The following is a 21746-nucleotide window of genomic DNA, read 5'->3' as shown; positions in this document are numbered from 1 at the left end:
TGCTCAACTGGTTTAAGCTACATTTCCTGTTGAGCAGCTTGTGATGAAAGGTGACTCGGGGCGTCGGCAAAGTAGGTTTGCAAGATAAAAGCGCGTGAAAGAAGAGGCTCAATCTCGTTTTCCACCCAATCTTTTGTCGGAAGACTTTGCAAAAAGAGAACTAGGTCTTGAAATTCCAACGTTTTGAGTTTGTCTCCAAATGTCATCAGAATGGCAGCGCAAACGTATACATGAAAGCTCTCAAAGCCCGAGTCTTCACAAAGATAAGTATCCCAGATACGGACGATCCCATCCAATGGGAGCTCGCGCATCAATAAACAATTCATCCAGCGAAACGCAAACTGCACAAATTGGACATTCTCCCGTTCCACAATATGCTCAAAAAGATCTGAATCGCATCTGTGAACAAGTTCCTCCATACGCTGCACCATACGCTGAAGACCCGGTTGAGCAAATGTGTAGTGATCTTGAATGTCATCAAGAAGTTTTGTTAAGCACCAATAACTGTCTGCTTCTATAATTTGTAAAGTTTCATCCGATACGCTAGACAAATCACACATTTGTGGATCATCTGTGCATCAACACAAAAAGCAATTTCGGTAATAAGCTACAGCACATTAGCTCTTATGTATAGCTTGCAAAAAGGTGCACTTACCGATGAAAGCGGAAAGAAAAACAACCAGAAACGGCGTCATGAGGTCATTGATACCCTGCACGTAGCCACTCGCAGGGTGTCGGATTGCCCAAATGTAGAGAACGCGCTCCATCGACTACATCACGCGCCGCAATCGAACGGTTTCCGTCAATCCAATTCAAAAACGTACGAGTATCATATAATATCGCTTACTTGATGTATGCGCTCATTTTGGAAAAGTCGTACATCAGCATTAGTGCGTGGTATATCAACAAGAATTTGCCGCAAGGTCGTTTGCTCTCGTGTTCCCCGATCCGTATCTGGGATATAATAATATTGTTGGAGCAGTTCAACGTATTCTTGACGCTTTCGCTTCAACATTGCCTCGCGTCGATCTTTTTTAGACGGCATATAGCCCTACATCACGTACGATTAACATGTCCGTCTTCATATTCAGTGAACTTTGCTTAAAATACAACCCACATACCAATAATAGTCGCCAGACTGTTGGTCGATAATTAGTAGGAATGCCACCCCAGCTGAGCTTGCGAAGTTGGTCTATATCGACGACTTCCTTTGCCAATAATCGCTCAAATTGCGTGTAGCGTAAATTCCCCGATGCGTTGCGTGACGGTATACCAGAAGTGACTGCGGTCTCCTCTCGATGTGAAATCTCATCCGTCTCTTGTTCAATCTCATCTTCATGCAAGGAGTGATGATTCCGATTGTGAAGGTTTAGTGATTTAATAGTCATGTCTTCACTATCGCTACCCACTGACACACTTCGTATGCGCGGAGAGACCGAGTCGAGAGAGGATGATAGTATCCTGTCGTAAAAAAAACGAGACACTTAAAAGCTTTCATTTGCTTGTGCTCGCACCACTTATATACGCACCTAGAAGGTGCTGGTGACGGCGTCGCCCACACTGGCGGTAATTGGCCTGTAACTACTTCCTTCACAGACCCCGATAATACTTGTGGTTTTTGCTGTGCCGCTGTTTTGCTTTTTCCTCGCGAGAAAAAACTCGATTGTGCTGTATTGTTAAGATTTATAGCTCCGGCACGTTCCTTTTTCTTCTGAGCAAATTTATGCAATACAGTTTTAAAAGGATTTGATGTCGTTTCTTGTGGAGGAGACTGACGTCACGATAACGAAATACAAGGATTAATCATCACACCACAGCACTAGTAGCTACCAGACGCACCATATCGTCACTAGATAAACTGTTTGTTGAAGCTTCCATCGCTCAGAGCTGTAGCTGCTGATATCTCGGTGCTCAACTGCATCACAAGTTTTAACAAGCATACGTAAATAAGTAGATTTAAGACGGGAGGTAAAGACAACAACAGCTTCATCCACGCGTCAAGACATGTACGTACACGAGTGCGACCAGGTTCCACGCACGGCCGACCGTTTGATGTAAGAAGCTGGCAGGTGTGGTGTGGTGGACACCAATAGGCGCTTATGATATTTTTGTAAATACACTTTGGTTCGAATATTTAGTTTTAGATTTCTTCGCTCTTCTTCTTGCGTTCAATAAGCTAAATGACGCAACCGTACTAGCGCAGTCTTCAATCCCACGCAAGGATATAATGCTTGATTTAGTAGTTAGCTGTGTATTCCCCTTAGTGCTACCGATCTAATAGATGGTTTCGGTAAGAACGAATGCACATAAATGATACACCACTAACTACATTCAGTACCTCTTGGCACTGGCCAAGCTTTGACTTTCTTTGGATCCATCCTTGCCCACAAAGCAACCGAGAACGAGGAAATAGGTGGAGAAGATATAAACTTTTTCGGTTTAGCATAGATTTTACTCTCTCATATGACTTGAAAGACCTGACGAAGTTGATCAAGATGAACGTCGATATCAGACTATTCAACAGCTTTCTCACTATAAACGAATGCATCGACTAAACAGCTCAGTGCAAATACACTAAAACGGAAGAAGAAGGTTTGTGATCATTCTGTTAAAAGTTGCGGGAGCGAGCTTCGAACCTTGTACCAACCATTCCCACAGCATATCACTGAGAACGTGAAACAACTGATACAATGGCTGGGCTTGGCAAACTATTTGCACAAATACACGCGCAACAATGCAGCGTTTGTACAGCCCCTAAAGGCTGTTTTAAAAAATAATGTTGAGTGAAAATGGTCAGAAGATCAGCAGGCGATATTTGACGACGTGGTGAAGGCTCCTTCTTTGCAATTGCAAATAACGACAATCCTTTTCATGTGGACTGCAGCGCAAGTGACTATACGATGTGTTTTGCAACGATGCAACAGGCTGATGAGGGCCGAGAGCCAGTTGTATTGTATCGGCCATGACGATTCCGGCCCGCGGAACGGAAGTATCCAGTTATGACAAAGAGCTTCTGAAGATAAGTTTCGTGTATTCTTGCTCGGAGGGGATCGCTTTGCAATTTACACGAAATATTCCTCGCTGTGTACGGTGGTACACTCCTCATTTATTACAGTGAATGGCTCGATGAGCTCTACAACTTTGCTCTACACTATAAGGAAGGCATGACAAACTAGTAGAATATCAGCGCTTCTGCAGAGTTCGGTGGCGCGGCTACCCATCGATTCCCCCGACATGGTCAGCAGCAACGAATTATGCTTGTAGTGATGCAATAGGCAATATTATGACAACCAGAGCTGGGTCTTGCTCCGATATTATTTGATTTCTGCTCGCGCCGACTCGGCGAAATAGACGCTTTATCTTCTTCTCATTCTCAAGGCGAGCAAACGTCCGCCAAGAGTCCAGCTTAGATGCAATGGTCTGGTTCGGAACATCTTGATTGTTAATCCGACGCCGACAAAAGAAACATTTCATGCAGAGTTTCTTGTTTTTATATCGGTTGATGATCAAAGTCAGCGATTTCTGAAACCTTTCTTAACCGCTTTGGCGAGGAATGTTCTCAAGTTGGCTTGTTCATTCAATCGCTTCGCTGGATCGAAAAGGGAGCAGCTACACAAGGTAGGCGCAAGAATTAAATAGTTTTGACTATTACAAGGAGATGATGTAATGAGCTGCATTTAGCCATTACAAAATGTACAATTGTTACAATTGTGTACCTTTTGTATGGATTGAGAGAATTCATAACAAAGGTGTTAAAGTATGGTATCCCCACTTTCATATGTGACATCTTCTATGAGCTCACAAACATTCTGTGTGATACATCAGGCGGAGGTTTAACCTCAGTACACCCTTGATTATATATATTAGATTTGTAGGATTCCCTTAACCTCCTTGAGCTTTGCACAGGAGAAGGCGTCAATCACGTCACACTTACCTCGCGGTAAGGGGTACTGCCACGTGACGCAATATTTGTTCCGGTAATTAAGTAAATTTCTTGACACACAATTAAACAAAGGATCACGCGCGCAGTAGATTTCTCGTCACCAAATAGTTATAAAATATCAACAAATAATAGAAAGTTCGTATGATCCTTTAAGATTGTCACCTCGCGCATAGCGCTCTGCAACCGTCATAAATGACAGATTTTATATGGTGGATATGGTCTTAGCTCTTTGATGGGTACCAATCGCATCATTTCAATCGCCACTGTCTTGCAATTTCAGGTACATTCCCGATGTTGAATTCTCACAGCTTCGATAGAGCTTTCGTCGGAGGTAGTGGGAAGATCCTTACAACCCCTAGGACTACACCGATCAATCTATTAGCGAATAAAATCGCCATTTGGCTCGTAGTACCCTGGCCACGCCATGCTTAGAATCAGATCATATGTCGAATCGAGGTACAAAGTGTAACGGTATCGAAGTCTTTTAACATCACCTGACGGTTCTACAGAACCTTCGATCTTTTTACTGGTTTAACCGTCACAGTACACACGGTAATGGCATATGATATTCCTCCGCGTAATTTCAACTGTTTGCGGCAGTCGTATATCGTACGTACTTGCACGATACCCTGGAACTATCAGAATAACCACGGGTTCAAACTGCTCCGGACATTAAGAGGAATTCTCAACAACCGTGGGATTATGAGCTCCACCTCTTTTATAAAGTTCGCTCCTTGTAGGGCTTTGTTTCATTTATCACGACCTTAACAAGATGCACTTGAACCCAATTTACTCAATAGGCGCCCGGTGGCTACTGGAATCGCGAGAGAATGTGACCCCGAGGAGCGAATACTTTGTACAGCCGCAATTGAAAAGTTTGATCACGTGTAGCTGCTCAGAAGTCAAAGATTTATATTTTCCTTTTGAGCATCGCTGGTTCCATTGTCATTGGCGCGTCCGAAGAGTTTGCATCCTCAGCATTCAAGGCCAATTCCATGTTCTATTTTCAATTCCCCCCCATCCGGAAAGAAATATAGTTCTTAAGGCCAAATGCTGAATATCAGCGGTCTCGTGGTTTTGAGCATATCTTTTACTACCGGCGCCCGGCTGTGGCGCTACTGAACGTGTCCCAGTAGCGTATTTTCAAAGCTCGTAAGCAGTTGCAGGCCAACGATTCGTCTTTAGCACTTTGGCCTCCTGTTTCTTATACCACTAGGTCCAAGAGTGACGACGACTGTTAAGCTGGTCGTATTATCCTAGGTTCAGGTTTTTAAATATTTCAAGCTCAAACCTCGCATCGGGTTCTGTCTTTACATGACTCTGTCGTGAAATTGACGACAAGCAATGCAAAACGCAACGAAGCGACAAGCATTGTACGCAGAAAAAGCGTTTACCCTCAGAGTCCGCGTTGACAAATGAATTCTACCAGGGGCGAAACCGAGAACGACTCCGACAACTATCGCCGTTACTTTTTGCTACGTTTCGTAAAGTACCTAATTTAAATCAATTAGATCGAGACTACTAATAGATCCATTTTATTATTACGCACAGTTAATTTGTCCTTCGTTTATAACGTGCGACTCGCAGCTCACGAGTTTACCTTGAATAAAATACTTCAGATTCTGAACTGAAACTCGGGTCGCTATCCGGGACAGCTGTCACAGGGTAGCCGGGTTGGTTCAGAACTTTGCCTAATAGTCGTTATTGGAGCTCATCCACGACGGTGTCCTACTGTCTGCACTTTGTCGGAATTGGGTAGCTGTCTCATGATGCCAAAACATGCCGCAGGAAATTATATCTTTAGACATATTTCACACGAGCGTACATAGCTCACTGCTCTTTTCGTCTGATGAATTTGTAAAAGAAGCATCAAGTGTCTCACGTATCTTGTGTTTCTTCAAGTCGCATCATAATGCTTGTTGGCACATGTGTGACTAAAATTATGATCTACCTGAGCAGCGTGAAAGCGCATTTACTCAACCAGTCTGAATAACTCGAATGTATATTTGATAAGGAACAATACTATTCCTGCATTCTTGAATAGATTTGTGGCGATGATGTCGCCATATTTAATGGCCGCATGATACATGTGGTCATGTACGGCTTCCAGCTGAATTGGTTATCCTGAACTTGACAAGAGCATACTTCAAGACAAAATTAGTTTTTTAAGATAATAGCTCTCCTTTGCAAGCTAACGGTGATCAAACGTGACAACGCGCACAATGAAATGTAAACTCACATTTTATATAAAGCAAAGGGACTGAAAATGATTTGTTGGATCTAAAAGATCCAGCCTCAAAGCACATAAGGCTTTTCAATTACAGCCTGGAAAGTTGCTTCAAAAATTATGCTCCACCACCACTCGTGCATCCTTTCTAAAGAGATTGGTGAGTGGCCCCATGTCAATTTAGTTGTTTCAAAGCCCAGCTAGTTTTCCAAATGCTTCTGTGGTAGCGGCAACAGAAAATCGACTATTTCCATGATTTGTAGTGTCTACCGGAACACCATGCTTTCCTGTGAAGCATTTCAAATTAGGAGCCCGCCAGATTCAAGAAAGCAGATGAATACAACTTTATCACATACATTTACGTGCTCTGCACAACAATTAAGAATATATACGTAAAAGCAGTTCTGCGTAGGACGAAATATCATTATAGTGATGAATGCTGTGGGTGCATTAAACAGCATAAGCAACAGAATCAGGCACTTCTACATCATGATGTTTTGGCGGTTTTAGGGCAATCACCTTGCAATTCGTAGTACGCACCGACAATGCCAGAAATGCTGTACACGGCGCCCATGTCATAGCACATTTTTTCAAATTGTTGTTTACTCCTGAAGCATACTATTATATGCTGGTCGGAATAACAGTTTGCCACTTGCAGTAAGTCACACAGACCGGCGCCGAGTGGTAGTATCATTTATCTCCAGTTAAATCTGCCTTGTAGATCACACAGAAGGAGTGTCCATTTTTTCTCTTGAAGACAATTACTAGCGTGTTAAGTAGTATTTGATTTTGGGAGTCAGGCCAATCGCAAGGCAAACATGCCAATCTTGGGGTCTAGAAGCGCTTAAATGCATGTGACTTGATATCGTAGCTGCTAACACCGTGACGAACATCTAAGTGCAATTACCGTTGTCGTCGCGGCCAACCGATGCGTCTGACTTAATTATAAATGCCGTAGCACGTATGTAAGCGCTCAAAATGTTTGTGACTTGGTGCTGCATCTTAGGACTCGTAAGGATAGCCGAGCCGCACGTCGCCTAACGATCAAGAGATTAGACTCAGCTATGCCAAATGGTGAGATTATATTCTACTTTGATGCTATCAGTATTGACTCCATGTTTTGAGCATCTTGTAGATTCTGTGTGCATGTTTCAGGGAAAAATCTTTCCACGGGCTTCTACCTAGGTAAGAACAGAATTTCAATACCACACCGCAATTACTTCTGCAATATGTGAGGAGAGAATTTGCATCTTTGATTATTTGCACAGTTCATACGTCACTTAGTATTGCAGACACAGCGTACGTACATATCCTGACAAGAATATGTCGCTTTTAAAAAAGCGAGCCAGGTTATCTACTCGCGACTTACAGTAGCCTGAATTTGGCATGGAGACCCCGTGCAACGGGGTGACACGTACCTTGGTAACAGGGGTGTGTTTCACACGAGATGGGTATGGTGTGACGTCACTCAAACAAAAATACGGTATGTAGCTGGGTAGTTAGTAGTTATACATGTATTTAGATTTTCCTATATGCTGCCCTTGTCGTTTGATCCTACTTCAAGGCTAGTGACAGAATATGATAAAATGTTTCTAATGATTCCATGTACTGTCACTGCTTCGTATCTGAGCCTCAAAAGGCTCAAGCCTTTTAGCTAAGGACTGCCTTAATCGCTACGAAGAAATTGATCAGTGGCACCATGGTTATTGTTTTACAATTGATCCTTAGCTAGCAGCGAGACAATGAACATATAACCTGATATTGTAAATTTAAGCCTAAGGCCCAAAAGCATTTACGCGATCAGAGTTTAAAATGTCGAGTTTTGATATTTAATCTCACGCATAGCCTTGTCGCGAAACGCACACATATTGTCTCCGCGCGTGGCATATACTCAACTTTCTTGCAAATACCTTGCTGATTTTAACAGCGGTTTGTGTCTGTATAGATGTAAAATGTTCTGATATCAGGCCTTTCATGGTCTTCTTTATGGCCAAGATGTCCGGGCTATAACCACTGCTTCTCTTGGAGAGTACCGCTTCCTTAAAGGCTTGGTTCCACTACTGCAGACACCAAGGCGCCAATGTGCAGAGAAGAATGATTTGTTTCATTCGCAATTGTTGGCTGAGATATAATGCATCTGCTAAGCTCACAGAGACCCCGTCTTCAGTACATTTACCGACCTTAACAAATGGAGCTCGTGTTTTATATTTTATGCGCTGCTTATTGCGTTCGTAAAAGACCCTGATGCGTATAGAGTCTTTTCGTGCAAATTAAATCTGCAAAGAAGCCTCCGTGACTACGGAAAATCAAAAAATGGTTAGCCAGTATCACGGTCATATGAGCTTGCAACTCTTGGACATTATATAGCAAGATTCTATCTCTTTGGTGGATAGACACGAAGTTAGGCCGCACTCAGTCAGGTCAATTAGGCCATGCAAAAACTCGCGGCATATGTTGGGTGAGAGCATTCCAGGTTGGATATACCATCATTGACGACGGTGCTCATTCTCGCTAGTTTAAAGATGCAAGCGCGACGCTTATCGCTCTCATGGTCGTGTAATTTATCGTGTCAAAAGGATGAGACATTGCCATTTTTGCATCGAAAGTCTTTCACACTTAACAGAAGCGATATTGTACTCAATAACTTTGTAGATGTCAATTGCTTTTATCGACGTTGTATTCACCAGCGCGTTCTCAAGAATGCTAAATAGTTTGTAAAGATAGTCTTGTTGATTCGAAATGGAATAGGTGCTCTATCCTTGTAGAGGAGTCATTTTTTTCATGCTTCGATGCATAATTGACGACAAGTGTTAATAAGTTCAATGGCTTCGCTGTGACACCTCGCACAAAGAAACCTTTACTCGTGGAGTCCGCACACAAAAGCGCACAGATGGTGGGCTCATATGCATAATCTAGAATACGAGGCCAGGATCTTCTCATAGTACAAAGCAATATTTATTACTTTAATTAATGGGTGATAGAACAAAATAAATTGTATCAGTTCAAGATAAATATATGATGTATACAAAATTCTATCCATGATTACAATCTCCTGCATGCTCGAGCACTTTATAAATCCAACTCGTCTATCTTTTTTAGATTTCTTTTAAAAAATTTATCGATTGTTAAGCTGCTGAACTTAGTAATAGTCTTCGATCAAGAAAGTGATTATTACCCGCAGTGTCTTCAAAAGCTAATAGTTAGAAAAATCTCGGATTGTGTACGTACACCGTATTACATCGATAAACATCATCATTACTCTTGGACTGCATCAACGGCTATATATGTTACCAAATTCATAGTCTTTTGTTTACAACTTTAAACTTTAACCGGAAGACAATCTATTGCAGTCTACAGGAACTCCATATCAGTCGTGTCGTCCAAGGATTTTGCTGCTGAAAACGTCTGCGTCTGCTTTATTTTACTTTGTAGCACTGCATTTGATGGCTGCAATAGGCTCGAGCAGCTCATCTTGCGAAATACTGTCAACCTTCTGTCAAAATGAGCGAGATGATGAGTGGTTGTGAAGGAATCATGCAGTAAAAGAGAAACTGCACAAGGTCATCTTTGATGCGAGCGCTCTTGTGATTGCAGAGTAAAGTGTTTGTTAAGATTAGTCAACAGTCGATGCAGCAGCTAGCGTAAAACATACTTTTACCAACCTTATTCGAGAATTAACCTTCGTATGCTGAGACCTGGAGCAGGACAGCCGAACATTTTGCACAGAGAAAGCTTCGACGCAGAGAGTCCGCGCTAAATTTGCATAGAGGTTGGGTTTGTGCGCTCCGCATTGCAGCAGTGCCAACAATTCCTACCGGCATTTTTGAATTTAGTTGCCCTGCTATGACAAGTGCGACATACATAGCAATCCGTATTCTTGGATGAATACTTCACTAATTTCAATTATAAAGCTATCTAGATGAGCAGCTCACATTTTCTCCTTCACGAAGTCGCGGCATCCTCATAGGTACGGACAAATGTGTACTCATAGGTTATGCACAACAGGGTATTGAGCACAATCGCCGATGTGGTTACTATTGTATAAAAGTCCCATTTATACCCTTTCCCATGAAAATTGTTTAATTCACTCGGGTTCACTTTTTATTCTGTCTTTTCAAAACATTAAAGAGTGAACACTCATCTCCTTGATACACTACAGATCGGTCATCGAAATTTAAAAAGGTTCGTTCACACTTGCGTTTGCCAAGCTTGCGACGCTTCGGGACCCTAATATTTCTCTTTAAAGAATATAATCGAGGGTGATCCACGTAATTAGCAACAATGACGCCAAAGCAATCTAGCCGAAATAAAACGCTAAGAGACCACAGGAGCTCGAAAATGTATTCTATGCACCTTCATTGTAATAGCCCTGATGTACGTGCCAGCCCACAAAACGCTTCACGCGATAAGTCGTCCAGTTTCACCGAGCAGCACCGGCAGCGAAGAAGCTCCCGTGTCTTGTTATCCCGGGAACTCTTTTACACGGTGACGCGTTGACTTACTCCGAGGGTCTCGTCTCACGGAAGTTTACATGAATCGAATATCTGGAAAACTCGCTAATTTTTCGCACTGCTTGGCTTATAGAACTCAAAGTGGCTCAGAAATGAGTTCGAGGCACACTTTTCGGTCCACAACAGAGCGCTTCGCATCCGACTGGCTCCTATGAGCAAGATCGTGCCATGACTTCAGTAGGCCCATGTAGAGCACGGAAATTGCTCGCATTCTCTTTAGGATGTTCAGATACGCTGCTGCGTTTACAACGAAGTGCTCTGGTTTGTACAAGTGATACGTAATATGGCTTAAGCAAATCGCCCAGAACATGTTTGCATGCACTTTGGAGTTTAAGATAATTTAATTTATTTTTCAACTACAGCCGTGATCAATCGATGCAGCTTGGTCAGTATTTGTCGTATAGGCTACGGAAATGCATATGCAGGTAAAGTTGTAGTGTTCAATAAAAACCTTTTTTCATCAATATATTCTTGTGAGCTCTGTCTGCTTGTGTTGCTCGTATATGGTGATATTTTACCATAACGACGTGCGCTCGGAGCTAGCACGATTAATCCACTGAACGAATTTAAACTATAGCCAAAGTGATATCAGCAATACGAATCGTATCGGCAGCCACCCATCAAGACCTGAGCCAATTCGCGGTGGTTCTAAAGATAAGCGGATTTGAGCTCAATATTATATAGAATGAGGTCAAGCCTGTAAGTTCATCCGCTGGCTTCACTCATTGTACAAAACCTTGTGAGAGCACTCGCTTCAACACCGCTGCCTCACCTCGAAATTGCTTCAAGCAACATCATTCAACTCGTAATCACCGTGTTTCGTCTGGCTATCTGTCTGCGGACGATCAGCAGTGAGCATGTTCAAATCGATACCTAGCTCTTTAAGCTAAATTTACCAACGCTGTGTCGGAAAGTGTGGATCTCAACTCGATACACTGGCTACCGCTCAAACTTTTGTCGAGAAATAACTTAACTGCGTCTTAACTGGCAGCGGTGTCGCTGCCAGCAGCAAGGTGATACATCTTGCTCAAGCGGCTCTCATAGGGCACACTGCCAGTTTTACAAGACGCTTCGTTTGATTGCTGAGAGTAAAAGTCCGTTCTTATGAAGTACCAACACCCTGTCCAATATGGCAGAGTGCCAGCGTTTGCGGAGAGAAATCAGCCTCCACGTATACATTTTAGGCCACCACTAATTGCATAAAAGTTATTTAAATCATAGTAACGTCTTATGATATACTTCTTGTAATCATTTATCCGTTGCACCTAATAAAAGTAAACAAATGCAATGCAAATATAACCAAAACGTTAAGAAAAAATAACTTCTACGCCGACAGGATCAGCGTTCTGAGTTTGCTTTATTGTCAAACGTGGCTTGCGGTCATACAAAGCAAACATCAAAGCCATTGTAAATAAGACAATGCCGTAGTATTAAAGGGACATATGGAAGGGCCTTCGCGGCCAATTACATGCACAATTACAGTGCAAATTGTGACAGCTTGGTTCAGCCCTCACCAATCTTCTCAGAACGTACATTTATGTACGTGAAAGAGAAATTATGGCTAGAAAAGGAAGCCTCATGCATGCCCCGATTTCGGCTCTTTCAACTCGGACCAGCTATTATATGGCGTCTGTGACCCTTCAGCCTTTGCCGAATGCTGTGCTTTACTCCTAGCAGATGCTTATAAATATGAAGTCGTAACTATGTTTGCGTCTCACCAGTTTAGAGCGTCAGAGAGAAAATACTTAATCTGTGACAGATAAGCTGCTTGTCACATTCAGGGTGCACCTTTCTTGGGACTAAATCGCATGAAACCCATGCAAATCGTCTATCGTTTGGCATAGCGACATTGTCATCAGTCCTCCAAGAGAAAAGTACTTGGCTGATACACTTTGCCTTACGCTTGATCGATTCCTTATGATTTCAATCTGGCCCATAGTAAGGTTGGTATCATTATCATTTTTCGCATCCAAGTAAGGTGAAAGAAATAACGCCTCACGGTGTCAAAGTCCTCAACATTTACGCGAGTACTTTCGACTGGTATCCCCGTCGGAAAAGGCATGGATACCACATACATGTTCGTTATTTTCAATGCCTCGCGTACTGTCTTCTACTTTGAAGTCGCTCGTTTACAATAATTACAGACGCCTAAGAGTAATTTCAGGACCCAGGGCGTTGACGTTAACAGCCGACAAACTTGAGTATAAGTCCCACCTTTCTTGGCTAGGTCTTACTGACAAATATCCCCATGAGGTGGTTTCTATCCTAACAGCCTGCCCTGCGCCTCTTGATCGTTGTTCAGAAGCCAGTCATTATTTGCTATATACCTTCAGCATCTATCAAATGATATCAAACGACTCTCTTGTTCGTATTGACTGCCTAATGCTCACTTTTCACGTAAATTACTCAAGAAACAATCTATAATTTAATGCAGCAAATATATCCTACGATATGTTTAAGTTCATTAACCTTACGTAGCAGCGGTACCAGATTCTGAATTAGGTACAAAAACCGCTTTATATTCACTTGTAGGTTTGGGTTTGAAGGATATATGAAACCGATTTTGAAGGATATATGAAACCGATTTTGAGCCAACTTAGGTCTGTCGCGGACTTTACAATCTGTTCTCTGCCAAATCCTCCTAGTCTTTATGTTCTTGCCGTCATCACAGCGGCTGGTAGCCTGATCCATGCTTGACGGCTTATACAATAACAGACCTCGACCAAGCAAATGTCTTCGTCGGTCTTACCCTTGACGGGTCCGGCGTTTAACTTGCTGAAAAGTACGTTGATGCTGCAGCGGTTCTTAAAAAAAAGCCGAAGAAAAGTCGAAGACGTTTAGTGTTTATATTTATTATTTTTTGCAGCAAAATAAGGCAGAGTTTGCTATCTGTATACACTACAAAGCCTGCGTCACTTAAATTGGAACGTATTAGAGCTCAAATACAAAACTTTTTTGAAGTACATGATGCCGCTGGAGGTTGATAGGAGTCCCGAATGGCTTGTCGCGTCGAGCTCGAAGAAGAGGAAGCAATGCGGATCAATAGTAAATCACTCGACAATCAAAGGCCAGTCTTCTTCACAGTTACATGCTACCGGATCAATCTATAACAAACACGAAAAAGCCGTCAGCTAATTACCATGTACTTTCATATCACGGATCATCTTTCCAACGCATAATAAATATAGAAAATTTACGGAAGGCTTTTCAGCTATGTCGTCCAGATGTGGTTCTCCGCAATTGAAAGAAAGTTGCAGACCCTTTGCTGCAGAACTATTTTGAGATGTTTAGCTCACGATCTTAGCTGTGTCATTGATATCTAAACAGCTCTTGTCTTTCCATTGGTAGAGCAGTAAACAATAAGACTTCCGCTAACAAACTGGCATGGAAATTGTAGCAGCCAAAATATCCTGGGATATTCCTTCAAGGGTACGGGTTGCACTTACTTGTGGAGGACATTTTTCCAAAATCAAACAAGAAAGTGCTGTCGCAGACTATCCAGATGATAGGGATGGAAGTTGTTAGACTCTTTTCTTATTTGTCACAGAAGAAGCTACTGGATACGTCCAATTCAGGTCAACGCATACAAGAACCGTTAGGAATACGACTTCTGCTCAAAATGTTGTTGAAGCAATTTAAGACTGCCCTCCAATACTGGCTGATCGATGGTATTTACTTCAGATGATTGCCCTCAAGGTTTCTAGGTTGGTTATCTCAAGGCCGCGTCTGATAGAAATTTCTCAACTGCTGGGTTTATCCATTCGAAGCTGATAGACGAAAGTGTTAAGCAGCTACTTTTTACTAAAACTAACGCTCCTCGGGTCTGCAGGCTGCTGCAGGCATCTGATTCTGGCTGTTCGGGTGAAGAAGAAAACCAAGATAGTTGAATTGACGGCGTAAGAAGCTATCGGCGATGAATGACGCTCGGCAAGCCGAGCATCGTTCGCCTAACGGACGTCTATTACGCACCAATGCTAGCTCGCAACATATTGTCGTACGGCAAGCTAGAACTCAACGGATACGGACTCGAGTATACAAACGATCGGCGAGCAATTACCGGTGACGTCGAATGACGTCATCGAAAATTGTAAATAAAAAAACTTGAATCTGCGTTTCAGACTCTCATGCTTTGGTTTTTATGGAATTTAGAGACAGCATAAACCCAAAATAATTTAAAAAATTGCCATACAGCTATTTTGAAGTCCTTTTTGGGCACCCGAATCTTTATCGTTTGAGATGGCAGATGACTTCAATAACAATACAATAGCCTTTCTTGACGACAGCACGCATGTCGTGCCTCCTCACGCATGTAAACTTCTGTCCGCTCTACCCGATGCATCACTCAATGCTCTAGCAAGTGCTGCTACCTCCGAATTGACTGGTGCCACCACCACTGAGCACCATGACAACGAAGCGTTTGCAGCCATGTGTGTTCTCATAACATCGGTTGCCAAAAATGGATGCGAGCGGACACCCGCGGAGCAACGGTATGAGTCAATTAAATAATACGGTCGATATCTCGTTTCTTAATTGGTCACGTCAAGTGTATCAGACAGCAGCTTTTTGCTCTTGGAATAGAGGACAATAATCTACAAACGAAGCTCATGTCAGTCTTAGCGACAGTGGTGCCAAGTGTAGAACAGGTGCTGGAACATACTTGTAGGTTTCGGCTCTAATTGTCTTTTTACAGTGAAAGGTTTATAACGGGCTTAAGTGATTCGTAGACTTTGACTTTGCGCATATAGTGGATGTAAATTGGAGACTTGACTATGTCTTGCGCTCAAGTAGTGCAGGGAGTATTCATGAACCGCTATATTTTGTGCAGCTGCGACTCCAGCCACCATGTACTAGTGACTTGAGGTTAAGGACTATGGTCTTTTCATGCACAGTAGAAGAGCTGCGGTCGCTTGTGTATCGAATTCAGGAGGCCACAAACGAGGTGGAAAAGCTTGCGGCTGGAACGACCTCACGGTTTCAATAAATTTGGAGATGGCAAATTACAGTAATGCATATAGAAAGTTTAATAGTCAGATAAGCTACTCGACAAATTCATCGCTAGTTTTTTTATTATGACTTACAGTCAGTGGCGTTCATTATTTTGGCTGATGACAATGTGGCCCTTTTCAAGCAGCTGAATATCCTTTTCAAGTTGAGTGAGCTCTTTCTCAAGCGTCTCTTTTCGTCGCACCTTGCCAAGCGTGTCAAAGACGATATTGTGACAAAGTTTTTGGTACTTAGAATTCACGTGGTCCCATTTTGACTTCAGTGCATCTACAAGTGCCAATCGCTCGTTCTCGTCCATTGCTTCGAGACGTTCGCGACCCTCGTCTTCCTTTAAGGTTTGATTTTGCCGAACAAAATCCTCAATCATCGAGTTTTCTCGCTCGATCTCATTCTTCACCTGACTCAAGTATCGTGGTACTTTGCCATAGTCTTCTTTTTGCGTGTATCTCGGCGGATCGTTTTTGACACGAGCTCGTGATCCCGGAACCGCAAGAATATTTTCCACGGCATTAGCCGTGAGGAAGTTTTTGGCAGATTTCAGACCCATTATAGGCTTGTCATCCTTTTTGACAACCGGAGGACGAGCTGGGCCAGAGTAACTGAACTTGGCCGCTAACAAGCAACAGTGTAATCAGTTGACTACAAATCTTTAATCGAACAGCAGAATGCTCACTCACGTTTCTTTATAACAACTGCAGTGCTACTTCGTTCACCTTTTCGAATAAAAGCTTTTGGGTCTGGTTTTGATTGTAGACGACCAAAGCCACGAGCGCTAGCAGGTTTGTCCATTTGTTCCGAACAGCCGAGGTTTGCACCTTCGAGCTTTGTTTTGCCGCGTAAGCCAAAGGTGCTTCCAGTTGGCTGCACATGAGGATCAAACTTCGAGCGATATCGTTGAGGCTTTTCAGGCTCTTCATGTACCTTGGGAATCAAGTTGTAAATGCACTCGTCACGTTGCATGACTTACGCTCTCTGCGAAAACGTCAATTACAAATTGGTTTCAATCACCCTCTCATCACCAAATCTATAATGAGCATGCAGAACATCTTTATATTTACACCACCTTATTATTATATTTTGACTTCGAAAAGTCCTCAATTACATGCCTTGTGCTCTGGGATTGCGGTGTCAATATTAAGAAAGTCTGGAACTGTGTGTACGTTGTTGTGATCATCTTGCAGTGCTACATCCACTACCACTGCCGTTGGTGTTGACTCGAATTGAACAAGCTCTGGTGCTTTTGCAGGGTCATCTGAGGTGGCATTGAAACTTTCGTTTGCAGTCAAAGCTGGTAGTAGATTCAACCAACTGGTCGATTGATTGGTAATGGTAGTACCTATGTTAATTGGTGTCATTCCGAGCTCCTGAACGAAGATGCCATTGTCCCAAAGATTAACAAACGAATCAAGGAAAAAACCACCGGCTTTTGGACCTCGGAGTGCATCGTCAGACTGGCCTGTGCACTCACCGTCACTTTCACCTGCTGGCTTTGCCCAAATGAAGTGGCTCACAACATCGGATCCCGTGGTGTTTGTCGGAAATTCGCCAATTCCTGCCCATTTTGAGTTGCACCACTCCTTTGAGACTGTAACCTGAATGTTAAACATAATACAAAGTCAGCATCAAGCCACTAGTAAAGCAAATTTGACACAACATACATAGTTGCGGCTGGTGTCGACGATACACTTGTAGTTCCTATCACTTGCGTTGACAAATCGTTCACAGGTAGCAACCATTTCAGCTGTCGAGCGATAATTTGCTGTGTTGAGAGCAATACCCTTGCATATGGAACCTGGGTCGACAGCGCTTACAATTTTGGCAACAGCCGCAGCTTGTTCGTCGTTAGCGAGCGTCCAGTACCCGACATCAAGGTACATTTCAGCATTGATATTCTGCGAAAGAGTATTTATTGCGACACCGAGATTAGCAGCATAATTCTTGTCGTTACCGCATCCAGCATCAGCTAATAAGCCGATAGCATCAGGCTCTAAGATATAAATTACATGTTGATCACCAGTAGCGTCCGCAAGATGCTGCAAAAAGACGCGGTAATCATCAGTATTTGCGTTTGATCCAGCAGTGGAATAGCCACCAGCGCAATCCTTTTGAGGAAGACCGTACACGATAACGGTGGGTGGGCTCGCGTTCTTAGTGTCGCACTTTGGAAGAACCACGGTCTTGGCTAAGGTAGCATAGTCCGCGACTCGATCGGTGTACCATTGAGCGACTTGGTGCTTGGCAACAAGCTGAATTTGATCTTTAAGATTCGGATTCGCAGCAACTGCGTCCAAGTACGAGCTACTCAGGGCTGGTTGACAGGTTATGGGCGACAGTTGGGCAATCGTGACTGACCACGAAACGGAGAGTGAAGCAATCAGCAAAGTCGCAAAATGTGTGACGGTCCCCATGGGTTTGCTGAAATTGAGTGATACCGAGCGGGCAAGTTCAGATCTGACAAATTTGTACCTCTCGGATGAGGATGCAGGCCAGAAGCTCTATATACGGTTGTGGTCGTCCATATCGCTTACCTTGCCAAAATTTTTTGGTCACCTTGGCTATGCCATACTACAAGCTTCTTTGACTTGTGCCCTCTACCAACCTTTTCCACGTTTACATGCTCAACCTGATCAAAATTTGCACTGGCGTACTTTCCGCAAAGTTGAGCTATAATTGCACCACTCGATGAATAAGGACAACTAGCAGATATAAAAATAACAATTCTCTCACCTATAATTGTAATCAAGCTAATTCTTCACTTAAATGCAGTGGGCTTAATGTCCGACGGGGGGACTTGGCACGTACCGTGGACAAGAATTCAGTCTCCTCATGTGACGTTATTTTTTCGCACTCTGCGTCCACAGCTTTTAAATCAATCTTTTTTTCGTCGCGAGTCTGACGTGTAGCTGACATGGTTGCTGCTGGTGAGCTAGCTGCGTCGTCATCAACGCGTGAGTATCGAACATTATTGGTTCTTTTCTTCAAGGCCCCTAAGGCTGGCTTGGCTCTCATACGATTTTTTCCGAGTCTCCGTTGCCACCTTAAGACAAGCACAACTACGACAACCAGTATGAGCGTCAATAATGATGCTATCGCAACTAGGTCTAGCCAAGATAATGACGACGGCAGATATGATGACAGAGTTGATCCCTGGTGTTCGCTGGCGGTAGGGTATGGGTGATTACTTGTGAGATTGTCATCTTTGATCCCAGAAATCACCACAGCTGTGACAATATGCGTATGGAGTAATTCTAGCTTTGTGACATCACGAACGTCGAGGCACACTGGTGAGCGATTACGCATGCTCGCGTCCTCATCTGCGCGTCCAAACAACTCGCACGTCCCGCAACGAGGCAGCGGAAGCGGTGTCCAAGACTGAAAACTAGTTTGATTACTCTGACTGATAGATGTTGGAAAATGCACCGCTAGACGTACAAAGAAAAATGTAGGTTAGCGATTTCCAAACACTTTCACACCATTTTTTCCACTCACCAACACGGAAGAGTTGGCAACTTAGCACGTCCCTGACAACAAGATAGAGTTCCTTAATCTCACTTGCCGGTTGATGAAAATTTATCTTCGCGTAAGGAACCTTTATCGTATGTTTCTCCTCAGTCATGGCTTCAGAGCCGACTGGATTCGCTTTGAGATGTAAATGTATAGGATCACTAGAGCTAGTTCCATTAATAAACACAGAGCCCAGCACTTCGGCAGTCTCAGAGCGCAGCCCAAAGTTTGAAATCACCACATCCACATAAACAAACGATGACGTCGCCCCATCACCGTCAACTGTGCGCAGCTCAACTTTTTTCACATCAAGTAAGTACACGGGTCCGGCCATACGTGCTATGTAAAAATTCGAGTAGTGAAGGGCTGAAGAGATATGAGGAACCTCGTCGATAGGCGGCCAAAAACCAATTTCTCCAGCGATGTCAAACTCAGGACCAACTTCGGGGGATATGGCAAAGATTCCGTGCGCCTGCCACATCCAATCACTCGCATCGCCATTCACTGTGTACAAATTGCTTTCTTTCCATGACTGACCATATGCAAACCCATTATAGTGTGCCATTTCGCGAGCTAATGCCACAAACACGGTATTATTCGGTGCACTGGGTTCGCCTTTCGCCTGGCAAGCAAATGGCAAATTCATATACTTGCCGTACGAGTGATAATTAAGAGCCACGCTAAAGTCGGACGTATTTCGCTCCACAAGGTCGCGTACAGCTTGTGTCTCAGGCTCTGAAAAAGCTTTGGCGCCGCTATAGTCATCTCCGCACGGTTCATTGCTGCTGCCTTTTTTATCCCGCGCGAAACATATATCATAGTTACGATTTAAGTCCACACCAGCATCCTTAGGGCTTTTATCGCAAGTCGGTGCTCCACTTTTTCGCTGTCCAATCTCGCTGTTCTCCCACACACGTCCCATCACATTGTGTGCATATCCATCAGGATTAACGATTAAGATAAACCAGAGCTGACGTGATGTCAGTAACTCTAAAGCTGCAAGGTCTCCATTGCGATAATCCAGAATTAATATATCGATCGTGTATACCATACTCTACGTTTACAAAGGATAATAAGTTAACCAATCGGTTTGAAAGCGCAAATGCTTACGTACCATTGTCGATAGCGGCTGGAACAGAATGGGACAACATACATTTGCAGATTAATTATGCAGCGTAAAAAAATTATGAAAGCAATAACAATTACAGCATTACCTCTCGGGCATGGTGCATTCCTGTGTAAAGCGCTTGTGGGATCTTTCGCTCGTCCTGAGCATCACATGCACCCAAACAGAGTGCACGTAGTGGCCTTCCCTCCACAGATCTTCCAAGGTTCTCGATCCTGCTAATCTGTGGAAATGTTGCCGCTACTTGATCTATAAACGCGTCCACTTCTTCCACGGACAAAGAGCCACTTATCGAGCCAAGACGAGGAGTCAGGGCTATATTTTTTAACAACACAAACACATCAGCAAACTCCAGCCTTTACAGCTCTACCTTTCGTAAGACTTACATTCGTGCGTTCTACAATTGCTTGATGTTGAGTATCGAGGAGCACAGAAGGGATCAGTAGCATTGGCCGAACTCAATTCAATTAATTCAACGCTTAGATTAGCCTCGACATGGAATTCCATGATAACTTTTTTATCGTTTTGTTCCTTATCTTGCGGCATGAACTCCTCTAAAAGCATCGCTCCATTTACAAACCATCGTACCCACTCGTCGTGCCAAACAAACTCCACGTCGAGGAACGCATCTGCCACATTCTGTCACCAACTAAATTAAAATCGCAGACTTCCATCATGTTATTAGACCTGCACGCACCGTGATGCATGGAAGCTGAACAGCAACTGTTTGACCGACAGATGATCCAATGAAGACTTCATTACTCGCAGTTTCTTGTGGAATTGACCCAATGGCAAGTGTTCGTCCATGGAGCTGCGCCTTGATCATCGTCTGACCGTTCTAAGTTGCCAAACATGGTCAATAGTAATATACTGCAATTATATATGGACAAATTATACGAAAAGTATACTTGTGGTATACGTGTCCGCATTGAGAATCGATGCAACGTTGCGGAAGTTTCTAATGGAAAAGCAATTCGCAGCGACGTATTTTGTAGTTCCAGGACTCCATTCGTTATAAAAGCTGCAGATGCGTCGGAAATCATCCATGTGGCGTGATCTTGCTGTTGTAAGGACGAAAGACTCGTGGTGGAGGTGGCATTCGCTGCCCAGATTCGGACATATTCGCACTCCCGAGCGCGGTGAATTGTTAGCGTCATTTTCTAATTAAATGTATTTAGAGTACATAGTTGTCAAAAATAAAAGTAGGCTTTGATGGGAATATAAAAACATCTGAGCGACTACCAGTGATAGATATATGCAAAGAGGTTACCGCGCAAATGAAGCTTTTAGGTTACATGAGAATGCCTATTTCGTTCTTACTTTTACTTGGAGTATATGTATGCCTTTCTATCTTCAATAAAATACATTCCATGGACCTGTGGCCCTACCACTCTCATCCAATAAATGTGATTATTGATCATGTCACTTCAT

The 21746-nt window shown here is 43.2% G+C and overlaps 5 protein-coding genes across 5 annotated transcripts; 2 read left to right on the top strand and 3 right to left on the bottom strand.

Moving 5' to 3' along the window:
- Positions 1 to 17: 17 nt before the first annotated feature.
- On the bottom strand, positions 18 to 1878 carry PHALS_10032 (gtpase-activating protein gyp1-like; the record flags this gene model as incomplete). The annotated part of the gene is made up of 6 exons (XM_024725384.1): positions 18 to 571; positions 656 to 770; positions 848 to 1051; positions 1122 to 1461; positions 1530 to 1771; positions 1840 to 1878. The coding sequence occupies 6 exons, from the start codon at positions 1876 to 1878 to the stop codon at positions 18 to 20; spliced, it is 1494 nt and encodes a 497-aa protein (XP_024576166.1).
- Positions 1879 to 10451: 8573 nt separating this feature from the next.
- PHALS_10031 (uncharacterized protein) lies at positions 10452 to 10705 on the top strand (the record flags this gene model as incomplete). The annotated part of the gene is made up of 2 exons (XM_024725383.1): positions 10452 to 10544; positions 10589 to 10705. The coding sequence occupies 2 exons, from the start codon at positions 10452 to 10454 to the stop codon at positions 10703 to 10705; spliced, it is 210 nt and encodes a 69-aa protein (XP_024576165.1).
- Positions 10706 to 14917: 4212 nt separating this feature from the next.
- Positions 14918 to 15662, top strand: PHALS_10030 (HCaRG; the record flags this gene model as incomplete). Its single annotated transcript, XM_024725382.1, has 3 exons — positions 14918 to 15168; positions 15234 to 15340; positions 15406 to 15662. The coding sequence occupies 3 exons, from the start codon at positions 14918 to 14920 to the stop codon at positions 15660 to 15662; spliced, it is 615 nt and encodes a 204-aa protein (XP_024576164.1).
- Positions 15663 to 15761: 99 nt separating this feature from the next.
- On the bottom strand, positions 15762 to 16645 carry PHALS_10029 (Enkurin domain; the record flags this gene model as incomplete). The annotated part of the gene is made up of 3 exons (XM_024725380.1): positions 15762 to 16297; positions 16363 to 16546; positions 16607 to 16645. 3 exons carry the CDS (start codon positions 16643 to 16645, stop codon positions 15762 to 15764), a joined length of 759 nt encoding a protein of 252 aa, XP_024576163.1.
- A 381-nt stretch (positions 16646 to 17026) lies between these two features.
- On the bottom strand, positions 17027 to 21472 carry PHALS_10028 (Zinc carboxypeptidase; the record flags this gene model as incomplete). The annotated part of the gene is made up of 12 exons (XM_024725379.1): positions 17027 to 17049; positions 17106 to 17277; positions 17344 to 18136; positions 18214 to 18349; positions 18413 to 18429; positions 18534 to 19107; positions 19175 to 20243; positions 20304 to 20318; positions 20404 to 20630; positions 20702 to 20954; positions 21013 to 21153; positions 21224 to 21472. 12 exons carry the CDS (start codon positions 21470 to 21472, stop codon positions 17027 to 17029), a joined length of 3669 nt encoding a protein of 1222 aa, XP_024576162.1.
- Positions 21473 to 21746: the final 274 nt, after the last annotated feature.

This window comes from Plasmopara halstedii (genome assembly GCF_900000015.1).
Source record: "Plasmopara halstedii genome assembly, contig: Scaffold_444, whole genome shotgun sequence".
NCBI classification, from domain to species: Eukaryota; Oomycota; class Peronosporomycetes; order Peronosporales; family Peronosporaceae; genus Plasmopara; species Plasmopara halstedii.
This window is presented reverse-complemented; position numbering and strand designations above follow the sequence as displayed.